Raw genomic sequence first — 22,333 nt, forward strand, 5'->3', positions numbered from 1 at the left:
CAGTCATTCCATTCCTGATCCTGTCGAATGGCTGGAAACAGGCTGTTGAATTTATTTAGTTTTTCAGTAAGCCATGTTTGTATGAAGTTTAGCTGAAATATTAATCAAGGCGTTTTTATATTGCACCCACAACCCGAGGCGATTGATATAATATGTAGATAGATAGATTTAACGTTTCGATTCAAATGCATCTGTAGTGAACAATGTTTTGCTGTATAATGTGATAGACTGGGAAAACTGTTATTAGGAACACACATGTACGTGGTGAATGAATGAGTAGTGGTTCACAGCCTGATTGCTAAATGTTCTAACGCCATCTCTTTCCAGATCCTGAGGGATATACGCCAGGGACTGCTACAGATCAACAGGGAAGGTGGACGAACGGTGATACCAGGCGGTAAGTGACTTGCTATAGTATTTCGTTATCATACACCTCAGTAGAGGACTGTAGCCTACCTCAATAGCTCAGGTGGTAGAGCGTTGGCCTTCTGGGCGTCAGTCTGGTGGTACACCAGCCTCCAGTAGGTAGATTTATTAGCACGCAAAAAAAAAAAAAAAAACTCCTGGAAGGGAGGGAGGGCAACATTACTGTACCTCGGCGTCTAAGCCATGAAAATATAGTTCCTGTGACATAAAATTTATTATTATTATTATTATTATTATTATTATTATTATTATTATTATTATTATTATTATTAATGATATAGCCTTGTGTGGGTTACGAAGACAAAACAGCTTTTCATTCCTTCTTTATGGTGTTCTTCCCTTGCGTTTTTTTTTTCTTTTCCTGCGAGAGATCCTTCAGCCTCTATTCTTAGTAGCTCTTGTGGAGGAATCCTAGGTCTTTCTCAGAGGGAGATAGAGACCCGCTACCCCTGTTATCTTCGTTCTGAAACCTCCTTTACCCCAGACATCTGCCTCTGTGATGTTCACCCTTTTTTTAGTTCCGTACGCACTTCTTGTAGACGATGAGAATTGTGTTCACCAGACGTCTGTTTCCATTCTTTTGATATATCCATTTTTAAAAAATCAGTACTGTATTATCTTGCTCATGCTAACTAATATCCCTGCGAACTTTTCGTAGAGCTCCTTGTTTGACCGCAGAGTGTGGCAATGTCAGGCACATCACCCTCGCGGTTGCTAGTCACCTCCGGTGCCCCACAAGGCACTGCTCTTGGCCCATTGCTCTTTTCCTTGTGTATGGACGATCTGTCGTCCAAAGTCAACGAAACAGCAGATACCGTACTCTTTGAACACGACTACAAGATATTGAGGAAGATCAGGAGGATACTCTCATTTTTCACCTTTGTAAAGTGAAGATCAGGAAACCAGCATGTAGCTCTTCTACAGTCCTGACTCTCGAACTGGTGCCGTACTTGGAAACTTGTACCCAATCCACAAAAATGCCTCCATTTTTCTCACCCTCTCCCCAATGGATACTTTATTATCGGCGTTTGCAATTAGAGAATTTCTTCCACGAACCTGAATATCTCAGTCCTGTAAAAAAAAAAGCCATACTGGTTGTTCATTCCTTGGACTGCACCTGATATGTTCACTTAAATCTATTATTATTATTATTATTATTATTATTATTATTATCTAAAATTATGCTGTTGTTGTTATTATTAGGAATTTTCAGATGATTAAAAATCTCGTTTCAAGCCGAAAGTGGCTCTGGCGCACTTATTATTCTTAAATTCTTCAAGATAACTAAGAATACTTGTGCTGTCATCTGTTGACGTTCGATTAAATTTAGTTTTTCTCTTTCCAGATGACACGTACATGTATGACGACGACGCCCGGTGTTCTGGATTGGGTCCTCACTGGTACGACGAACCACCATACGAGAGCGACCCTGAAGACTTCCTGATGGGTGGGCAGCCCGTTCCTACAGCCACCATCCAGAATGGCAGGTGAGCCTTACTGTCATTTAGAAACTTTGATACGGGAAACATTATTTCGATAATGCTGAGAAGAAGAAGAAGAAGAAGAAGAAGAAGAAGAAGAAGAAGAATATTTTCTCATCGCCTTTCCTTACTCTTTAATTTTTTTTATGAGTACTGTATACTTTTATATCTCCTTTGATTTCTGTAGATACATTTAGTATATTTCTAAGACATTAGTTTTTCATTGAAAATATTTCCCAGTAACACTACTTAGTTGATCATTTATAAACTTACCGGGCGAGTTGGCCGTGCGTGTAGAGGCGCGCGGCTGTGAGCTTGCATCCGGGAGATAGTAGGTTCGAATCCCACTGTCGGCAGCCCTGAAAATGGTTTTCCGTGGTTTCCCATTTTCACACCAGGCAAATGCTGGGGCTGTACCTTAATTAAGGCCACGGCCGCTTCCTTCCAACTCCTAGGCCTTTCCTATCCCATTGTCGCCATAAGACCTATCTGTGTCGGTGCGACGTAAAGCCCCTAGCAAAAAAAAAAAAAAAAAATTATAAACTTGAGAATATGTATTTTGCAAATGGGGTATTTTCTCCGGTGAAAGAATCACAAGAGTTACAAAATAACTGTATACATATTTGCAAATATCACATTGCTCACAATATTGTCTCATGCTGAGCTCCTGCTTTCTCCTGCCATTACATCTTTCTACATTTGAACGAATGTATGATTTTTGGAAAGCTGTTCCATTCTCTTTCCCTCCTTCATACAAATCATTATTTCTCCCGGTTATTGTACCATTGCCTTAACATTATTTCAAACTTTTGATCAAACCCACCTCTACAAACCAATTCAGGCGTTAATCCCTTTCCAATATCCTCCCAAGCACTTGCCCCTGTCTTGCTCTCACCTTCGTTCTGATAAACTTTTCCACCCGAGTTTCCTTAGCATGCTAATTTTTTTTTTTTTTTTCCTGTAGTTCCCTCATCAAAAACCTAGCTGCTTTCCTCTGTACCCTCTCCAAATTATTTTATTAAAAAATCTTGGTATGGATCCCACACCTCTGAAGCATTCTCCAGTTGAGGTCTTCCAGTTGTTTAAAAAAAAAAAAGACCGCGCGAGTTCGCCGTGCAGTTAGGGGCGTACAGTTGTGAACCTGCATTCGGGAGAAATCAATCAATCACTACTGATCTGCTTTTAGGGCAGTCGCCCAGGTGGCAGATTTCCTGCCTGTTGTTTTCCTAGCCTTTACCTAAATGATTGCAAAGGAATTGGAAATGTATTGAACATTTCTCTCGGTAAGTTATTCCAGTCCCTAACTCCACTTCGTAAAAACGAATATTTCCCCCAATTTGTCCTCTTAATTTCCAGCTTTATCTTCATATTGTGATTTTTTCTACTTTTAAAGACACCACTCAAACTTATTCGTCCACTAATGTCATTCCATGCCATCTCTCCGCTGACAGCTAGGAACATACCACTCAGTCGAGCAGCTCTTCTCCTTTTGCCCACATCTTCCCAGCCCCAAACTTTGCAGCATTTTTGTAACACTACTGTTTTCTTGAAAATCACCCAGAAAAAATCAAGCTGCTTTTCTTTGAATTTTTTTCCAGTTCTTGAATCAAGTCATCCTGGTGAGGGTCCCATACACTGGGATCTTACCAGAGACTTCTATGCCCTCTCCTTTACATGCTTACTACAACCCCTAAATACCCTTATAACCATGTGAAGGGATCTGTAACCTTTTGTTTTGCAATCATATTTATGTGATTACCCTAATGAAGATCTTTCCTTATATTAACACCGAGGTACTTACAATGATCCCAAAACGGAACTTTCATCCCATCAATATAGTAATTAAAACTGAGAGGACTTTTCTTATTTGTGAAACTCACAACCTGATGGTGGGTTCGAACCCCACTGTCGGCAGCCCTGAATATGGGTTTCCCATTTTCACACCTTAAGACCACGGCCGCTTCCTTCCCACTCCTAGCCCTTTTCTATCCCATCATCGCCATAAGACCTATGTGTGTTGGTGCGACGTAAAGCAACTTGTAAAAAAAAAAACAAGTGTGATACGCCATCTCTTTGCCCCTGCTTCCAACTTTTAATGTCTACATTACATGTGCAGTGACCTAAACGTTTTCTTGACCACATCCCCTACATGCCCTCCCCACTGAAATTTACCACCCCCTAATGTGACTCTTAAATGTCTACAATAATTATCCTCAATAATGTATCTTTTTCCCCTGCCATTTTGTAATTTTTTTTTTTCGCACCGACACAGACAGGTCTATATAGAAATAATAACAGACAGGTCTTACGGCGACGATGGGATAGGAAAGCTTAGGAGTGTGAAGGAAGTGGCTGTGCCCTTAATTAAGGTACAGGGCTGCCGACGATGGGATTTGAACCCGCTATCTCCCGAATGCAAGCTCACAGCTGTGCTCCCCTAACCGCATGGCCAACTCGCCCTGGAGCTAAATTTCTTTTAGAGCACATCCCCAAATGCCCTCACCAAAGAAATTTACCACTTTCTAATGTGACCCTTAAATATCTACAATAATATCCTCAAATGTATTTTCTCCTCAGCCATTTTATAATCGCCCACTATCCCATATCTCCTGTCCCCAAAGCAAACTGCTAGATTATTTTCAACATTTATTACTATCCTATTTTTCTTGAGTACAATTATGTATTTTATCCAGATTCTCCTGCAATATTTTACACTAATCTAAACAGTTCGCTTTTTTATATTCAAGTAAGTCATCTGCAAACCTTCAAACCTTCTTGTATATAGTTTACATGTATTAAGAAAGTAAAGGTACCAGTTTAGTCCGACTCATTGGCTGAATGGTCAACGTTGAGGCTTTTGGTTCATAGGGTCCCAGGTTCGATTCCCGGCCGAGTCGGGGATTTAAATCACCTCTGATTAATTCTTCTGGCCTTGGGTCACAGTTCGCATCCGCGACCCTACGTGTGTGAGGAAAAGCAGTAGAAAAAGAAGAAGAAGAAATGTGCCACTTAACTGCATAGCAGTATGCCCCTCCCTACTTTCTGAGGTTCTGACAATAACCCCTCAATGCTTACCCTCTGCTTCCTGTCCTTTAAGAAAGCTTTCACCTAATTTACTACCTCCATATCCTGTCCTATTTTGCTTCAGTATATCACGGTTTGCCTTGTCAGCGGCTTTAGACAGGTCTATTACTATACATTCCAGCTGTTCACTTGTCTAAAACCTCAGACACATCCTGCTGGAAACCAGACTGTCTAGTATTAAGGAAATAAGGGGTTGAATCCCAAGAGACAGCTCAACTTCGGTTTACTAAATTATTTTCTTTCTGAACTCTAGTGATGATACTGTTCTTTCTTTTTGTTCAAAGGGTGTGCTTCACGTTAAACCTCCGCCAAGAGCCACGGGGTGAAGGTGTGATATCCCTGCCGACAGCCGGGGACATCTCGATTCCTCGGGACCCGTCGGTCAATGGGAATGGTGCATGGCTGCCTCAGGCGTTACATCAACCAAGCCAAGGCAGCGCGGGAGGCTCCAGTCTCACAGCGAGAGGGTCTGCTCGGCGAGGGTTACTGGTGCATCCATCTGGACCTTACCCCGCTACCATCATTCCTCTGAGTGACAGCACCCATTCCAGAACGTCCAGAGATCGAGAGAGCGGGGACTACGCCAGCTCGGACGTCCAGAGCATAGGTGAGACGTAATCGAAACCTCTTGTAAACTGTAAGACAGTGCCATACCAGAATATAACATTGCCTCTATCATGGCCGAGTAGATCTACGCTGTTTTCCTTGACAAATGGGCCCAAGCACTGTGATGAGAGTAGTTTCACAGCTCGACACGTGGCGCTGGATGCCTAAGATGGAGCTGTAGAAACGAATACTCTGTGGAAAAGGTATCCTCATGACTTTGATTGCCAATTTCTTACTTTAGAGGTACGCATAGGTTAATATTCTGTTCTGCTTTGTTTCGGCCGGCTGTGGACCATGTTATTTCAACTGTTTGCATCCTTGAGCGTTAATTCTTTTCCAGTATTCCTGCTTTCACTTTCTGTGAGCCTCTTTTCTTTAATCAGTCCACGTCTTGCCTGTTTTCAACTTTGACGTTTCTTGGAATTGCTGTTATGCTTTAACTTTCTTCTGAAGAGGAACACATTCCTGAATGTCTTCATATGTGATCGCTATTTCTTGAAAGTCTTTTTCAAATGTGGTGAATCAGGGCCCCTTGGTTTTCTTGTTGACAAGGTAGGAAAAGATCCGGTTGGTCAGTCACTGTGAGCTCATATATGTTACATGGCCATAAATATTAAGAATTAAAAATTAAATAAATAATAATAGTAATCATTGATATACTGTTCCAGTTTTCTGACTAGTGTTCTCAAGCCTCTTCCACATTCCTCTACGAATATTTTGTTCTTCATGACATCATCCACTGTCCATCCGCTAGCTGTAATACAAGGCTTCACCACCAAGTTCTAGGTCTTCTTTCTACCGCCCTTACCAATTGGGAACATGCATCAATTTCAAAAATATTTTTTTTGAAAAGTACACCAATGAAATAGTACGTAAACGTATTACATTGTGGTATGTTGCCTTGTTTTCTACCATTAAAAAAATATTTAATAGTGCCTTTCCGCAAGGCGAGTGAAACGGCCTCTGATGTAAGCGGCGCACTGTGACGTCACGATCCAGTACCGCATGGAGCTCTACCAGCCGTTGCTAAAAGCTGATTGTTTATTATTCATGATCGCGAATAACTTCGAAATGAGAGAAGAAAGGTTCAAAACAGCACAGTCAGACAATCTATCATGTGTAGATGTCATCATTCTTGAAAAGTAGTGACTTTTGTGGCCGCAGAAATTCGCGGATAACAAGCAAGTTTGTAAGTGGCGTCTTTTATATACGTACAATAGTATTAGGATAACAACGAACCTGGATACATATCACATCACTTTCAACTTTTCAACATTTCCTTCTAGACTGATTCCCCTATTAAAGAATAACATTACATTTTCGGGCTTTCAGCATTAGTAAAGTAAGAAATCGGATTTCAGCACTAACATAAACATATAGGTAGCATTATAGTACTAGTCCGCTTCTGTGGTGTAGTGGTTAATGTGTGCCACTCCCGGAGGCCCGGTTTCGATTCCTGGCTCTGCCATGAAAGTTGAAAACAAATACTACGAGGACTGGAACGGGGTCTACTCAGCCTCGGGAGGTCAGCTGAGTAGAAGAGTTTCGAATCCCACCTCAGCCATCCTCGAAGTGGTTTTTCGTATTTTCCTACTTCTCCTCCAGGCACCTAAGGCCACGGCCGTTTCCTTCCTTCTTCCTTGTCTATCCCTTCCGATCCTCCCATCCTCCAACAAGGCCCCTGTTGAGCACAACAGGTGAGGCCGCCTGGGCGAGGTAATGGCCCTCCTCACCAGTTTCATCACCATACTCAAAGTCTCACGTTCCAGGACACTGCCCTTGAAATGGTAGAGGTGAAATCCCTCGCTGAGTCCGAGAGAAAACCAACCCTGAAGGATAAACTGATTAAGAAAGAAAGAAGGAAGGAAAGAAAGAAAGATCATAGTACTATAGGGCTATAATCTATCATTCCCCAAAAAATATATATTTATGGTTGGGACAACTGGCCTACCCACTTCCAGTGCCCATGAAAGAGAATTAAATATCTTTGTGGAGGGAAAAATGTTAAACATGATAAAGATAAATATGACTTCATCTAGTTTTCACAAGTCGGGCTGAGTGGTTCAGACTGTTGAGGTGCTGGCCTTCTGACCCCAACTTGGCAGGTTCGATCCTGGTTCAGTCCGGTGGTAGTTGAAGGTGCTCAAATACGTCAGCGTCGTGTCGGTAGATTTACTGGCACGAAAAAGAACTCCTGCAGGACTAAACTCCTGCACATCGGCGTCTCCGAAAATCGTAGAAGTAGTTAGCGGGGGGTGAAGCCAATAACATTAATTACATTTGGCTTTTAACAAGCTGAGCATACCAGGAAAGAAAAGTGTCCTGGTGACATTTTAGTCGCTCAATACAGGAATGTCTTTGGGTGCTGTGACTTTTACTTTTTTTTTTTTGCTGTTTGCTGTTTGCTTTACGTCACACCGTCACATATAGGTCTTATGGCGACGATGGGACAGGAAAGGCCTAGGAATGGGAACAAAGCGGCCATGGCCTTAGGTACAGCCTCAGCATTTGCCTGGTGTGAAAATGGGAAACCGCGGAAAACCATCTTCAGGGCTGCCGGCAGTGGGGTTCAAAACCCACTATCTCCCGGATGCGAGCTCACAGCTGCGCGCTCCTAACCGCACTGCCAACTCGCGCGGTATTTTTACCCTTCGGTTTATTGACTTGGCTTGTATAACCTAAAACTTAGGCTAAGTTGGATAATATTTTAAACACCTACATCACTATTTTCACCTGTGTGCAATTATGTTATTTATTTCATTAATATTATGATAATTATTATAATTGAGCATTGTTAACTTATAAGACCCCAACAGACAAGCATTGGTTTTGTGTAGAGTTATACATTTGTTAAATTCACGTTGTTTCCTTTCATGATGTACACGCCTATTCTTTGTTACATTATAGAGTATTTAGATATAGCCTAAATTTCTTTCCCAATTAAGCTCTTCAATAAAGACATACATAACTGTCCCATGCCAAGATATATTGGTAGAATTAGAGCTGTCAAAATGGTTCATAACCCCTTTGATTTATTATCTTGACGTGGATCACCCAAAACATAGGTTAGGTTTGGAGAATACTTTAATAATCAGCATTATTTAATGCACTGTTTATTACTTTCATATTCCAAGATGTAATTTAAGCATTTAAATAAAGCATCATACATTAAAATTTAAAGTTTTACCACTAGAACAGCTGACATGGAAAAGTGATTTGAAAATTAAAACAAATTCATCTTGCGTTAAAATCTTCAAAAAAATACACTGTAGACTTTTCCGATATATCACCAGCATTTCTCTGGCTCGCCAAAATCCATTTCTCCCTAGTTTTAGCGTCTTTGGAACATTTATAAACAATTTGTTTGGTATGGTATGGTATGCGATGTGCTATTGCACATCGGAACTCTACACCATTTATAAGTTTTCTGCCTCACTGTCTGCGCAGGATTCATTTTAAGTCTAAAATATACCACTCAGATTATTATCCAATGTATAGACCTCGAATTTAACCATACTAGACACTAACGTAAAGTAGAAATACGCGAAGTGTATCCTGCTTCTCACAGCACACTATGTGTTATTTCGTCTGCTAATTCAGTCAACCTGTACGATGACGTCAGACCAATGAGATCGCGTACTTGCGTGACGTGACATTTTCGTAGATTTTTATCACGTTTGGAGTTATTATTTGTACATTCTGATCACATTTTTGAACTCTGCATGAAATTTTGAATCAGATTAGCATATTTTTAATTAAAACCCCGGATCATGCATGTTCCCTATTGCACATGGGCTATTTTCATTGTCTCCATCTGCATCACATATCTGAATGTGCTAACTCTTGTCTTTTGTTTGTTTGTATGTATGTATGTATGTATGTATGTATGTATGTTTTATTCACCTCCGTGGCTCGGCCGGCAGCGCACCGGCTTCTCACCGCTGGGTTCTGTGTTTAAATCGTGGTCACTCCATGCAAGATTTGTGCTGGACAAAGCAGAGGCAGGAGAGATTTTTCTCCGGGTACTCCGGTTTTCCCTGTCATATTTCATTCCAACAACACTCTCCATTATCATTTCATCATCTGTCATTCATCAATAATTGCCCCAGAGGAGTGCAACAGGCTTCAGCAGCCGGCACAATTCCTATCCTCGCCGCTGGATGGGAGCTTCATTCATTCCATTCCTGATCCGGTGGAACGACAGGAAACAGGCTGTGGACTTTTATTTACTAAGCAAATGGACCACTAAGGATCATGTTACAACTTCATTTCTTTCTCTTCGTGCGGAGTTTACCCTGTGCCCAATACTCCTTCATGCGTTCACTGGCCTGCTTCCGTTGTTCATCTGTCCAGGCTCTTCCAGTCTTCTTAGTTCTTCCTGTGGCTTGAACACCTTCCAGATTCTTCAGTGTGTTCCTAAACATATTCCTTTCTAACAGCTGGTCCAGTCTTCTTAGTTCTTCCTGTGGCTTGAACACCTTCCAGATTCTTCAGTGTGTTCCTAAACATATTCCTTTCTAACAGCTGGTCCAGTCTTCTTAGTTCTTCCTGTGGCTTGAACACCTTCCAGATTCTTCAGTGTGTTCCTAAACATACTCCTTTCTAACAGCTGGTCTTCCAAGTTGCTTAACCTTCCCATATCCTTCGTTTCCTTAATCCACGCTGTAGTGGTCTTTTTTTCTCCAGAAGTAATCAAATATCTGTTTGGTGAATTTGTTTGTATTCATTCTGTACAGATGTCCAAGAAGCGCCAGCCTCCTTTTCTTTATGGTCTCTAAGATTCTTTCCACCTTCTGGCAAACTTCTTTGTTGCTCCAAAGTTTCCATCCGCTTTCAGTTTGTTTGTTTGTTTGTTTGTTTGTTTGTTTGTTTGTTTGTTTGTTTGTTTGTTTGTTTGTTTGTTTGTTTGTTTCCGAACTGGTGATTTTCCCTGAGGACAAAGTATACCAAAAAAACATTTGGTGTTAAATGAAGTGTTTTCAAACAGTTGAGGCTTTCTTCTTTTGGTTCTCTAGTATTTAGCATGGATCTCTGAAATTAGAGAGTACTCTAAAAGCATTTAATGTGTTGAAGAACAGCCTCCCAACAGGAACAGAATAGTACTACTCCCTTGAATTTCCTAGGACTGTATTATTATTAGTAGTAGTAGCAGTATTATTATTATTATTATTATTATTATTATTATTATTATTATTATTATTATTATTATTATTATTATTATTATTATTATTATTATTATTATTATTATTATTATTATTATGATTCCTCAGCGTTTATCCCACAGTGTGACAGGGACTGCTTTCTTGGCTTTGTTTCTCCATGTGGCACGGATCATATGCCTGGTCGGGGTGTAGACCTACGATCTTCAGGTGTCCAGCCATCACTGCTTTGGTCATCCCACTGATCGTCTTCCTGCAACTTCTATGGTCAAACCTCTTCCTGCAAGAGATGTGCTGTCTGTTCGAAGTACATATTCATATCATCATAGCCGGCTTTCCCTCATCTTGTCTATGATTGGTACAGTTCCATATCTATGATGGATGTCAATATTATTGATATGATTGTGGAGTGTCAGGCCTGATGTCCTGCGAAGCATTCTGGTTTACTCAATGGCAAGTCGATGTTCTGTTTCCTTTGTTGCAGGCCAACAGTCCACACTGATAGTGCTACTCGATGGATGACAGTCCAATATATTTTTTACATTAATCACTCAGGAATTTTCTGGTCACAGAGCACACCAGTCATAGACCACCTCATCGGCAATGCATTACTGACGCGCTTGGCTTTTTCGGTATTGAGGGTCCCACCGTCTGGGACCCACCAAGATACTGGAAGGCTTTTATTTTTTGCAGGTCGATTTGTATAGTATCCATAACATTCGGACATGTCTAGATTGAGGTTTTCACGGCCCGTAATTGAAATTCTTTACGTTTCACAGAGAACCTTACTGCGCATCTTGAAGAAAATCTTGAATGTTTACAAGGAAGACTTCTCTAATGCGAAACGTAAAGAATTTCACCTCGATTTCATGACAGGGTAGAAGCCCAAAATCTTATTATCATACCTACAATTCAGATATGTTGTCATGTACTCAGTCTTTTTAATATTAAGACGTAGTCCGAACACCTTTTGGTGGGTTTTCCATGCTTGCACTTGTTCTTGGAGATAAGTATTGCTCACAGAGTCCACTAATATAATATCCGCATACAGAGTGGTCCAAGGTCCTGGTTTCTACAGGTATTGTGTGATAGTCAAAGGGTGAAAGTGCTGATGGACACCCGCTGAGATGGGGAGATAACTTGACAGGCCAGCAGCTGATTATACCCGGCTTTTAGAACCATGGTAGAGTTTTTTCACCAATTCTACTAGCTTCTCAGGAACTCCAAGCTCATGGGGGGCAAACCATATCAGATCATGAGGCATACAACTGTATGCTTTGTCCAGGTTAAAGAAAGCTGGGTATGCAATGAATTGCATCAGTTGTCCTACAGCGTTTCATGAATTTTTATTGTTATTAATGTTCGAAAAAATTAGAGATTGTTATATGGTATAGCTTGATGGTTGATAAAAGCCCTGGCTTCAAATTCTTCTTAACATTTCTTCATAGCAAAATATTCTTATGAATTCCAGGTTCAAGACTATCAACGATGTCGATAGAAACAAGCAGATCGGAACAGATGGATGTCCCCGGAGCTCTCTCTTCAGCGTACCTGACGGCAGCTTCAGCGAAGGGACATCAATTCCACAAACTAGTGAGTTGTGACCAACAAGGTATATATTGGGGAAGGGCAACTTGTTGCACACTGCCCTGCTCTGTGAATAATAGGTTCAATGTCTGTCTTCTCAGACAGAAAAACTGGTTAGGAGTTTGATGAGTGGGCAGTTGTATGTTAGAACTACAGTGGCATTAAACAAGAAAAAGTAACACCTTATAGAGTAGGGTACGATAGTTGCATGCCGAAGGATTGAAATTTAACCGATAAACATTTCAAGGATGTCGGCCAACAGATGGTGTGGTACTATTCGCTTCATTGTGCTGTATCCAGTCATGCACCAGACTGATCTATAGGTCTGGCGCTACTGCCATCACAATTGTCGGTATAAAATTTTCACAATCGCATTGTGTTTGAAATAAACCTTCGTTGTATTATGTTGTGTTCAGTACATATAATACATATCAAAGAAATGTTAGGTACAGAAAAAAAATTGTCCCACAATGGGCGACTTACACACACTCTACAATGTTATGGCAATGGTGCCAGACCTGTAGCTTAGGTCCTTTCCTACAGAACGAATATGACCTAGGCCAGCATAGCTCAACTGGATAGAGCATCGGACGCAAAATCAGGAGGATGTGGTTTTGGATCTCACCAATATCTGCTTGGCCATTTTTGTTCTGTACTTAACTTCTCATCTATATATACATAGTGAAGCGAAATTCGCGCACTCGGGCGTCGCAGCAGGTCTCCTCACATGCCAGCAAAAAATATATATATATATATATGTCTCTCACAAAAGTTCATCCTGCGAATATATCCGGGAGAAAAGGGTTGTTGAAAAGTGACAATCTGGCAACACTGTAACCACATGTAGGGTAAATACCTCTGTCAGCACTTATTAGTCGTGCTGTAGAGTTGGAGCAGTGGATAGAGTTTTGGGTTAACATGCTGGAGGTCGAGGGGTCGATCCTGGGTTGAGGCATATGTTTTTTATTTTGTGAATGTAGTCCAGGTGGTATGGTATCTGACATCTTAATCGTCAACAGCGATTGCAGCAGGTCCTCTAGAAATAATTTGCACTTACATACTACGATCCTAGAAATGGACGAACATTCGTTTTCATTGGTCAGCTTTGAAAGACACCCTTCCCACGTCGTGGGCGTGAATTTCTTTGCATCACTTCATCTACTAGATGCGTTACAATGTGTTCAACGTTACTAAATTTTGTAAATGTAGGGTACATGTGACCTAAGAAACAGTATCTCACTGTGTTACAGTATGTAATGTCCGATGGAAATTAGCAAATAAAAAAGTGCGCCTCAACCCAGGATCGAACCCTTGACCTCCTGCATGCTAACCCAAAACTCTACCCACTGCACCAACTGTACAGCACGTCTAGTATGTGCTGACAGAGGTAGTTGCCCTACATGTGGTTACAGTGTTGCCAGATTGCCACTCTTCAACGACCTTTTTCTCCCGGATATACTCGCAGGACGAACTTTTGTGAGAGACATTTTTTTATTGCTGGCATGTGAGGAGTCGCGCTGCGATGCCCGAGTGCGCGAATTTTGCTTCACCCTGTATACTAAAACCAATCTAATACGTTGAAAGTTTTTTAGAGTATAATGTCGTCATGAAAATTAAATATTCATTAAAATTCATCTACTTATTTCAAGACTTAATTTCATTATCTAATGTTTTCTCCATCACCTGCCCTTGCTCAACTGCATTCTGTTACATTTGTTACATTTTCATCTTCTACTGCTTTTCCAAAACTGTGTCCATACCTTTTAGCAATCACTCTAGATCTTCTGCAGTCGATAATAATCTTCCTTATTTCTTTCACATTATTCTTATTTTGGGGTCAGCGCCATAAGCTTTTCTCCAATGCACTGTGTTCTTAGCATCACGGGACCACGAGTCCAAGCAAGGCAAAATCTTGCCAAACTTTGATTTTCACAGTCCCCCTGCTTCATCTAGTTCTTCTCACCTCCACCTATGTTGACATACTTACTATATCAGGCAATCGATCTCTCTTCACTCAAGGTGAGTCACTCATCTATGGCAAAAAGGCAGAGGTGATTCAGGAGTTAATATGAAAGATGATAAAGCTGAGGTTTCCAATTCACAATTGTTACTGAACCTAGTCTATGATGCTGGCTGATGGATCATTACATGGGAATCTTAATCGCGACACCGGTCAACAAATGTGATGCCCAATGACCCACTTAGAATCCTCCTCTCAGGAAGATTATCTTCCTTCCTGACCCTAAGGATCCAGCATTCTGCACTGCACATCTTGCATGGGCAGATGACTTGTTTGTAGATTTGTCCTTTCATATTTGTCGGCATCTCCTCGTTCTTAAGGATTCTGGGCATGTCATACCTTTGCGCTCAGCAAGAATTTATTCTATGCCCTGTGCCAGTATGGTACAGAGATACTTGAAGCTGACCATTGTCCTAATCTGAAAATCCTCAATGGCAATGGTTCCTAACTCCTACTACACCTACTGAATATATTCAATCTTACAACAATTTACCTTCGTTGGCAAGTCTCAGAGTTTTGATTACCTCTCATTTTCAAAATTCCTCTTTCATTTCCTTTACTTCTTGTTTTATACAAGGCGAGTATCTCCTAGGAAAAAAATCAAGCAACTGATAACAAAGATAACAAATGAAATATGCCCAGTTCACTACCATTTTTGTATTACAACTGAAGGCTGCTAAAACAGCAATTGTGTACCCAGGCCTTCACCTGGTGATGCTAGAGCAACTGTCAATTCTTAGTAATACTCATAGCACACGTAATTTAAGCGTAAGTGTGAATAGTGGGAGTGTAAGAGTCTTCCTCATACTGCAATTTGCGAGCAGACTATGTCGGACAATTGTTACTGAACTTTTATGTACAGAACTTCACTATACCAGATTGAAAGATGGCAAAATGTACGGTACTACATATATCTAAATACACATGACAAAAAACAATATTATATCTGTGTCCCCAGGACTAAAGTTTTGGACACTCTGGTGCAAAAAGGAATTGGACAGTGATTTGTAAAAATGATCATGGGAGTGTACAAGGAATGTTGTAGTTGTGTGCAAACACAAGTTGGCAGGACAAGTTGGTTCAAAATCACTAGTGGGCTGAGACAGGGAAGTGTTCTATCACCAATCCTGTTTACAATAGTAATGGATGACATCATGAAAACAGCAAAAGCACCATATGGAGGAAGAGAAATGAACATGTTATTTGCAGATGATATTGTGATTTGGGGAGAAGACGACATGAAGGTTCAAGAATAGTTGGATGTGGTGAATGGGAAGATCGAAGAATGTGGATTGAAAATAAGTGTAGAAAAAAGTAAAACTCTTGTTATGATTAGAGGGGAGAGGGAACGGAAAGGTCAGTTCAGACTTGCAGACAAGCCCCTGGACGTAGTGGAAACGTTCAAATACCTGGGGAGTGAATGAAAGGAGAATGCTCGACTGGATGCTGAGATTAGTAAAAGGATTCAAGCTGGAAGTTGTTTCTATCATAGTGTAAGAAACATGTTATGGGACAAAGATGTGCCAATGGAAACAAAGGAAACTATGTACAAGATGTATTACGTACCCATAACAACTTACAGAGCAGAAATTTGGTTAATGACAAAGAAGGATGAGAGTCGAATACAGGCAGCCGAAATGAAGTTCTTGAGGAGTATGATACAGAAGAGTGGAAGAGACAAAATAAGGGATGAGAAAATCTGGGGAGAAATTTGAGTGGAAAAAAATGAATGTTAGAATAGAGAAGAGCCGACTAAGATGGTTTGGGCACATAAAGCGAATGAGTGATGAAAGAATGCCAAAAGAGGTGATGGAAATGCAAATGCAAGGAAGGAGAGGCTGTGAACGACCACGATTGAGATGGAAGGACACGTTTCAACACAGTGTTAGAGAAAGAAATCTGGACTGGGACACAGTGGTGGAAAGACCGAAGAAAGTGGAGAGGAACCATATTTGCCCTTATCCAGCTACAGCTGGATGATGATGATGATGATGACCTATATTCTTAAATCCAAACTATCCAGCCACTGCATCACAGAAGGTTTGTCTTGAACTAAGTCCGATGAATCACCTTCGTAGGCCCGCAGTCTGCACTCGAATGTGATGTGTTGTAAAGAGTGGGAAAGAGCACCACGGTCACACTGGGAGGACGGAAATTTGCCCCATCTGAACAAGGTCTCTGTGCAGATCTAGAGTGGACAGTTTCCTCCTTGGGAGATTAAAATCCTGAAACAGGGCTGTTTCTGCTGAGCTGATGCCAAAGCAGATGGTCGGTGTTGATAGTCCGCTCCCCTTTCCGTTCATTGAATGAATTCAAGTGGTTCTCTGGGCATAAACACTAGGTGGATGTCTGGACTTCAGCCTGCACCTCTTAAGGTTTGGGATGTCGTCGTGAATAGGAAGGTCCAGATTAGCCAGGATCTTGTCATATTCTCTGATAAAAGCGACTTTTCTCCACAGGTGAAGTGGCATGATGTGGCTTAGGATAAGAAGCCATTAAGTGGGAGTGGGTCTGATGATTTTCCACATGCTATTGTTGAGCTGGGTATCAATTAGCTTCATGTGAGGACTGTTCAGCCACACACGGGCACAGTATTCAGCTACGGAGAAGAAAGACTCATAGCAGAGTTTCTTGCAGTTTCTTCAGAGGCACCCCACGATGTACCACAAAGTTTGTCGAGAATGTTTTTGTGACTTTTTATTTTTGCTGCAGTATTCTCAAGGTGTTTCTTGAATGAAAGGGTGTGATCCAGGGTTACTCCCATCCAAAGGGTACTTGAATTATATTGTTTGCGATCTTGTTGTTGAGATAGAAACAAGATAACTCAGTTTTACATGAGCTTGGTTTAAGTCTTAACTTGAAGAAATAGCTTTCAAGGATGGCCAGATTGTCTACAAGTGGTTTTTCAGTTTCACTGATGCTGCTGTGCCTTGTAGCAAGAACTATATCGTCAGCATAGCAGATCTTCTTTGACTGAGTTTATGGTAGATCTGATATGCGGGCTGACTGTTGGTGAGTAACAGGGTTTAGGCTTATGGGTCAGGCGATACTTACATCAGTTGCTCAAAGTGACTTCCGTCAGACAGGTTGGAAGCAGTGCAACACAGTGCGCATTCTCCTCCAAGTTTGATAAACTGTAATTAAGAAACTTTAGTAGTGTACTGGACTATTCTTGTCAGCTTACTATCCTCCTTATCATTACCCCAGTCACCCCATAGCATTTTGCCATAGAGGAGAGACTTGCCCTGTATAAATAATGAAAAGAAACAGGAATAAACTACAGCCCTGTACACTCTTTTCTGAATAGTTGCATTTATTTATTTAACACGCTGGCCGCCAGAGCGGTACATTGTACCGCTGAGTGAGTGTCTCTAGAGGCCACGGCGGTACATTGTACCGCTGACAGGTGTTGCTATATGAATTTCTCTGCCGGGCCGGCAGACCACTGAGCTGTTGAATTCCATATGCTAGCGTACCACTATGGCCTCGGAGCAAATTCTGGCGTGCTTGGTTTTCAAAATAGAGTCTTCATTTTTTTATTAATCCAACCTCCTTTTATTGGCAATATGCGAGTATTTGTCCAATCACTTTAGCCATGCGCTTAGGTGTGCCGGGTTAGCTAAATCGCAAGCTCAAGGTTTTGAAGATTGTGAGTTTGAATCCTACTGTCGGGAAACCTGATGATGGTTTTCTGTGATTTCCCATTTTCACCCCAAGCTTATGTTTACCTAATAAGTAGGCCACACTGATTCCTTCCAAATTGTTGCACCCATATCTGAGCTAATTTCTACGCTTATCGCAGTAAATATAGTGTAAAAACATGAGCGTATTTGCATTTTCTAAATTGACAACATTCATTGCCACCTTGCAACATTTTACATTACTATTGAGCATTTGTCAAGGAGTAAAGAGTAAATAAATATATTTCAAATTTAATTTGGTGAAGAGATTTTTGTGTTGCAAAACGTAATACTGTAGATCAGTTTGACATGGACACTACTTTCCAGAATTCTCATGCTGAAGGGCTAGCGTAATTATCTTCCGAGTTTGAGAAGAAAACGGTTTCATTTTTATAACTAACCTCTCCGTTCACTGGTAAAATAACTTAGAAACATCTCGCAAGTATTTCACACACACCCTACTGTAAAATAATGAGTGCCTTGCGATTGTAGTCCTAAGTGCTGGTAAACAAATCGTGGCACGCTCTGTTATCTACAATGTGTACTATCAAGCAATGCAAGCTTCTAGTACCGCTAGACTGTACCGCTCTGGCCGTCTAGGCAAAACCATGCAGTGAACTTTTCTGTGGGGCCACGGCGGTACCTCGGGGTGCTAAGAATTTTTATTGTATTTCGTACTTACATTGAACACTTAAGTGAAATATCACTTTGAATTTTGCTTTACTGCTTATTTACTACATGCATAGAAGAAAAAATGCTTTGGCCACCGGGACATTTCTTGCTATGTGTCCTGGCAGTCAACGTGTTAAAAAAAAATTAGGCTGTAAGCTTCCGTTCAGAAGATGGCGAGTTCAAATCCCCCACTGTCCGCAGTCATGAAGATGGTTTTCCGTGTTTTCCCATTTTCACACCAGGCAAATGCTAAAACTGTACCTCAATTAAGGCTACAGCCACTTCCTTCCCAGTCCTAGCTCTTTCCTGTCCTATCATCACCATTAGACCTATCTGTGTCAGTGCGATGAAACTGATCAGAAGATTTTTATTGAATTATGAAATATTGGTTAGCAGACAAACAGAAAGTAGAGCCTCAGTCCTTTAAAAATGCCTTCACCTTTCTTCCAACCCACCAGGTGATCAGATTGTAGCGGATAACAGCTGAAATAGGCAGAATGCTAAGAGACTTGGAGTGAGGGAGAGAAATGAACTGTGTGCATTTGTCTGTCCTCAACAGAGCCGCAGCAGTGCCAGCGAGGAAGGACTCTCGGCCAGTCACAGTTCTGACTACGAGGATCAAGATGAGCTGCAGACGGTACAGCACGTCACGGTCCATGCGGTATGTAGTATAACCATTCCATCCGAGTCGTGATATCAGCCTGAAGGAAAAGAATTCTGGAGTTAGGGATTAACAATCTCTCATGAAAGGGAACATCTCATTCATCCCTATGATAGAAAACCTCTTGTGGTACATGAGGACAGCCTGTTGCAACACTCATACTAATACTCATCGTTGTCAGTTATGTACGAGTCTATCTTAGCCTCCAACTCATGTTTCCTTATCCTTCCCTTCTACATCCTCATAGCATGTCTTTTTCTCCATCCTATCACTCAGTTTTTCTACCATTATTTCTTTTCTGACCTCAATATTTCTTACTCTGTCTCTCCTTGTCTTCGCTAAAATACTCCTCAGGAACTTCATCTCACTGGCCTAAATTTTAATCTCATCTCTTGCTGTCAATGTCCAAGTCTCTCATGCATACGTTAATATAGGGATGTAGTACATCTTGTATATTATCTCTTTTCATTTCAAAGGAACTCCTCTGTTTCACACTGGGTTCCTTACGTTCTGGTAGAACGTATTTCCTGCTTGTACCCTTCTGCTGATCTCCTTATCGAATCTTGCATTTTACATTATTTCACTTCCCAAATATTTGAAGCATTCAACAACCTCAAGGTTTTGTCCCCTGATACTAATGATTCCTTTTCCTCTTGTTATCACCATTGTTTTGCTCTTCATCACACTGATTTTCATACCATATTTCTGAATATAATAATTTAAAGCCTCTAGTGGATTTGCACTTCTGTGTTGTTGACTTTCCAGATCACTGTATCATCTGCAGACAACAATATTTTCATATCCCCTCCTAATGTTGCCTTTGTTTGCTTTAGAATTTCATCCACAACCATTATAAATGTAAGTAGAGACAATAGTCTCTTAGTCCAGTTTGGTTTTTAAACCAATCTGTTCTCCCCACTGGAGTCTTGACACAACTGGAACAATTTTTATACATTTCTTTCACTAATTCCCTTGATTGCTTTCCACATCCTTTTCTTTCCAAGGTTTCCCACACCTTTTCTCTATTAACACCATTGTATTCTTACTATATGTAGAAGGATATTTTCTACTTGCATTTGTGGTCGTCAAAAGTAAATTTAAGCCCCTCTAAAATCTTTCATTGTTTGCCCAGAACAATTGTTAAATACTTCACTTAAAGAGTAATTTCAAAGATTTTATCTCCTCATCATCATCATCATTTTCCCCAGCTGTGTGTACAGGCGCTTGCCACTTTTCCCTGTCAAAGTATAGTTTCTGTTCCTCTCTGTCCTTCCACTTAACATTCCTCTTGTTCACCTCCAATTTCACTGTGTATATCCACAAATTTCTTAGCCTCCCTACCAGCCTCTTCTCTTTTACTCCTTCCTGTTTACTTCATTTCTAATCTTGTCTTTCCTGCTCTTTTGGTTCTGATGAATTTCATTTCTGTTGACTGAATTTTACTATTTGCCTTGTTATGTAGAGTACATATTTTGAGTCCATAGTTGAGGGCTGGAATGAAGTAGGTATAAAACGTGGTCATTTTTAGTTTCTGTGGTATTTTATCATTCCAGAATACAGTAGATTTCTCACTTGAAAATAAAATTGAGAAGCTTTCAAAGTCCTATTAAGTATTGGGGTTTATTGTGTTATCTTTTGAAATAACACTTCCAAGGTACAGTATATGAAGTTAGAAACAGATTGTAAGAGAGTTCCCTCCAAAAAAATGTTTGAATCTGCACCTTGCCTGTTGATAGTCATTACAATAGTTTTTGTTTTACTAATGTTTAGTCTGTATTCTTTAAACTTGCCGTTCCAAAGATTTAGTTTCTCCTGTACTTCTGCTTCATTTTCTCCCCAGATGAGAACATCATCTGCAAATATTAGAGCGTTAGGTTCTTTGCAATGTTCTTTGATGGATTTTATGATCCAATCCATGACACTGATGAACAGGAGTTATAATTTTGTTTTTTCTTTTCCTCTATGCAGACGGAATCGGGCAGCCGTGGTGGAGTGTCGTTGGTCGGGAGGATGCGAGGTCTGAGGCAGGACGTCCAGAAGAAGATATCTCGGCTGCGGCCCGTCGGAGCCACCACTCCCAGCGGGTCGGGTGATGGTACGGAAACACGGGTAGAAGCATTTCCCTCCACGAGCTCTGCAGAGAGCCTACCGAGTGGATCTGGATCCAGTGAGTATCAGACATTGTGATCTTAAGTTCTGTGTATGGGAAATTGATTAAAAGCACATAAAATGGAAGCTCAGTGAGGATAGAAAGAAAGAGGCATGACAAACATATTATTTTGTCATGGCCAAACTTGGTATTATTGAAGAAAAGGAAATTTATATGTATAAAAAATCCATTCCGTCTGTCACTCACAGTGAAGAAAACGAGAATGTGTCAACAGCTGAAACTGGTACCAGTTATAGTCTTTTATGTCTTATTTGCAAGAAAAATACAATTAACCTCTCATGACCTGTACTTTTGTACTTTTTAAAAGAAAAATATGTTTCTATCAGCAAAGTTATTGTCACATATCTGCCATGATGATGTAGATACACAGCTGTATCTATCGGTACAAATTCGAACTACGTACATCTTGACTTCTGTTGCCTTCCACAGACCTATTGAGAAAACAAGAACATTTGAGAGACTTAAACTGGTACCATTTAACCCATTCCAGTCTGGGCCTGAATATCCCTAACAAACGTTCTGGACTGGGCATTTCTAAGGATTTGAAAAAGATTATATCTCTGTACGTGTAGGAGATATTCGCACAATTCTTTTTTCTTTGTGCTTGTTTGAGCATCTCGTTTTTAAAAATGATGTTTGTTTTACGTCAACTATCACTTGAGATTTTAAAATTGTTTATATATTATACCATATTTTGCGAATTAAAAAAAAGTCTGACAGATTATTAATTAAGTACAATTTTCTGAAATACTGTTATAATTTCCCCAGATTGATCATGTAAAATGTG

At 40.6% G+C, this 22,333-nt stretch overlaps 1 protein-coding gene across 1 annotated transcript in view; it reads left to right on the top strand.

The window, feature by feature from the left end:
- LOC136881768 (uncharacterized) overlaps nucleotides 1–22,333 on the top strand; it is a 234,386-nt gene that overhangs the window by 194,740 nt on the left and 17,313 nt on the right. The window contains exons 9-14 of the mRNA XM_068229499.1: nucleotides 328–397; nucleotides 1,772–1,913; nucleotides 5,276–5,598; nucleotides 12,228–12,349; nucleotides 19,275–19,376; nucleotides 21,345–21,543. Coding sequence (XP_068085600.1) covers nucleotides 328–397; nucleotides 1,772–1,913; nucleotides 5,276–5,598; nucleotides 12,228–12,349; nucleotides 19,275–19,376; nucleotides 21,345–21,543 — 958 coding nt within the window. The remainder of the gene's footprint in view (nucleotides 1–327; nucleotides 398–1,771; nucleotides 1,914–5,275; nucleotides 5,599–12,227; nucleotides 12,350–19,274; nucleotides 19,377–21,344; nucleotides 21,544–22,333) is intronic.

This window comes from Anabrus simplex, chromosome 10 (genome assembly GCF_040414725.1).
Source record: "Anabrus simplex isolate iqAnaSimp1 chromosome 10, ASM4041472v1, whole genome shotgun sequence".
NCBI classification, from domain to species: domain Eukaryota; kingdom Metazoa; phylum Arthropoda; class Insecta; order Orthoptera; family Tettigoniidae; genus Anabrus; species Anabrus simplex.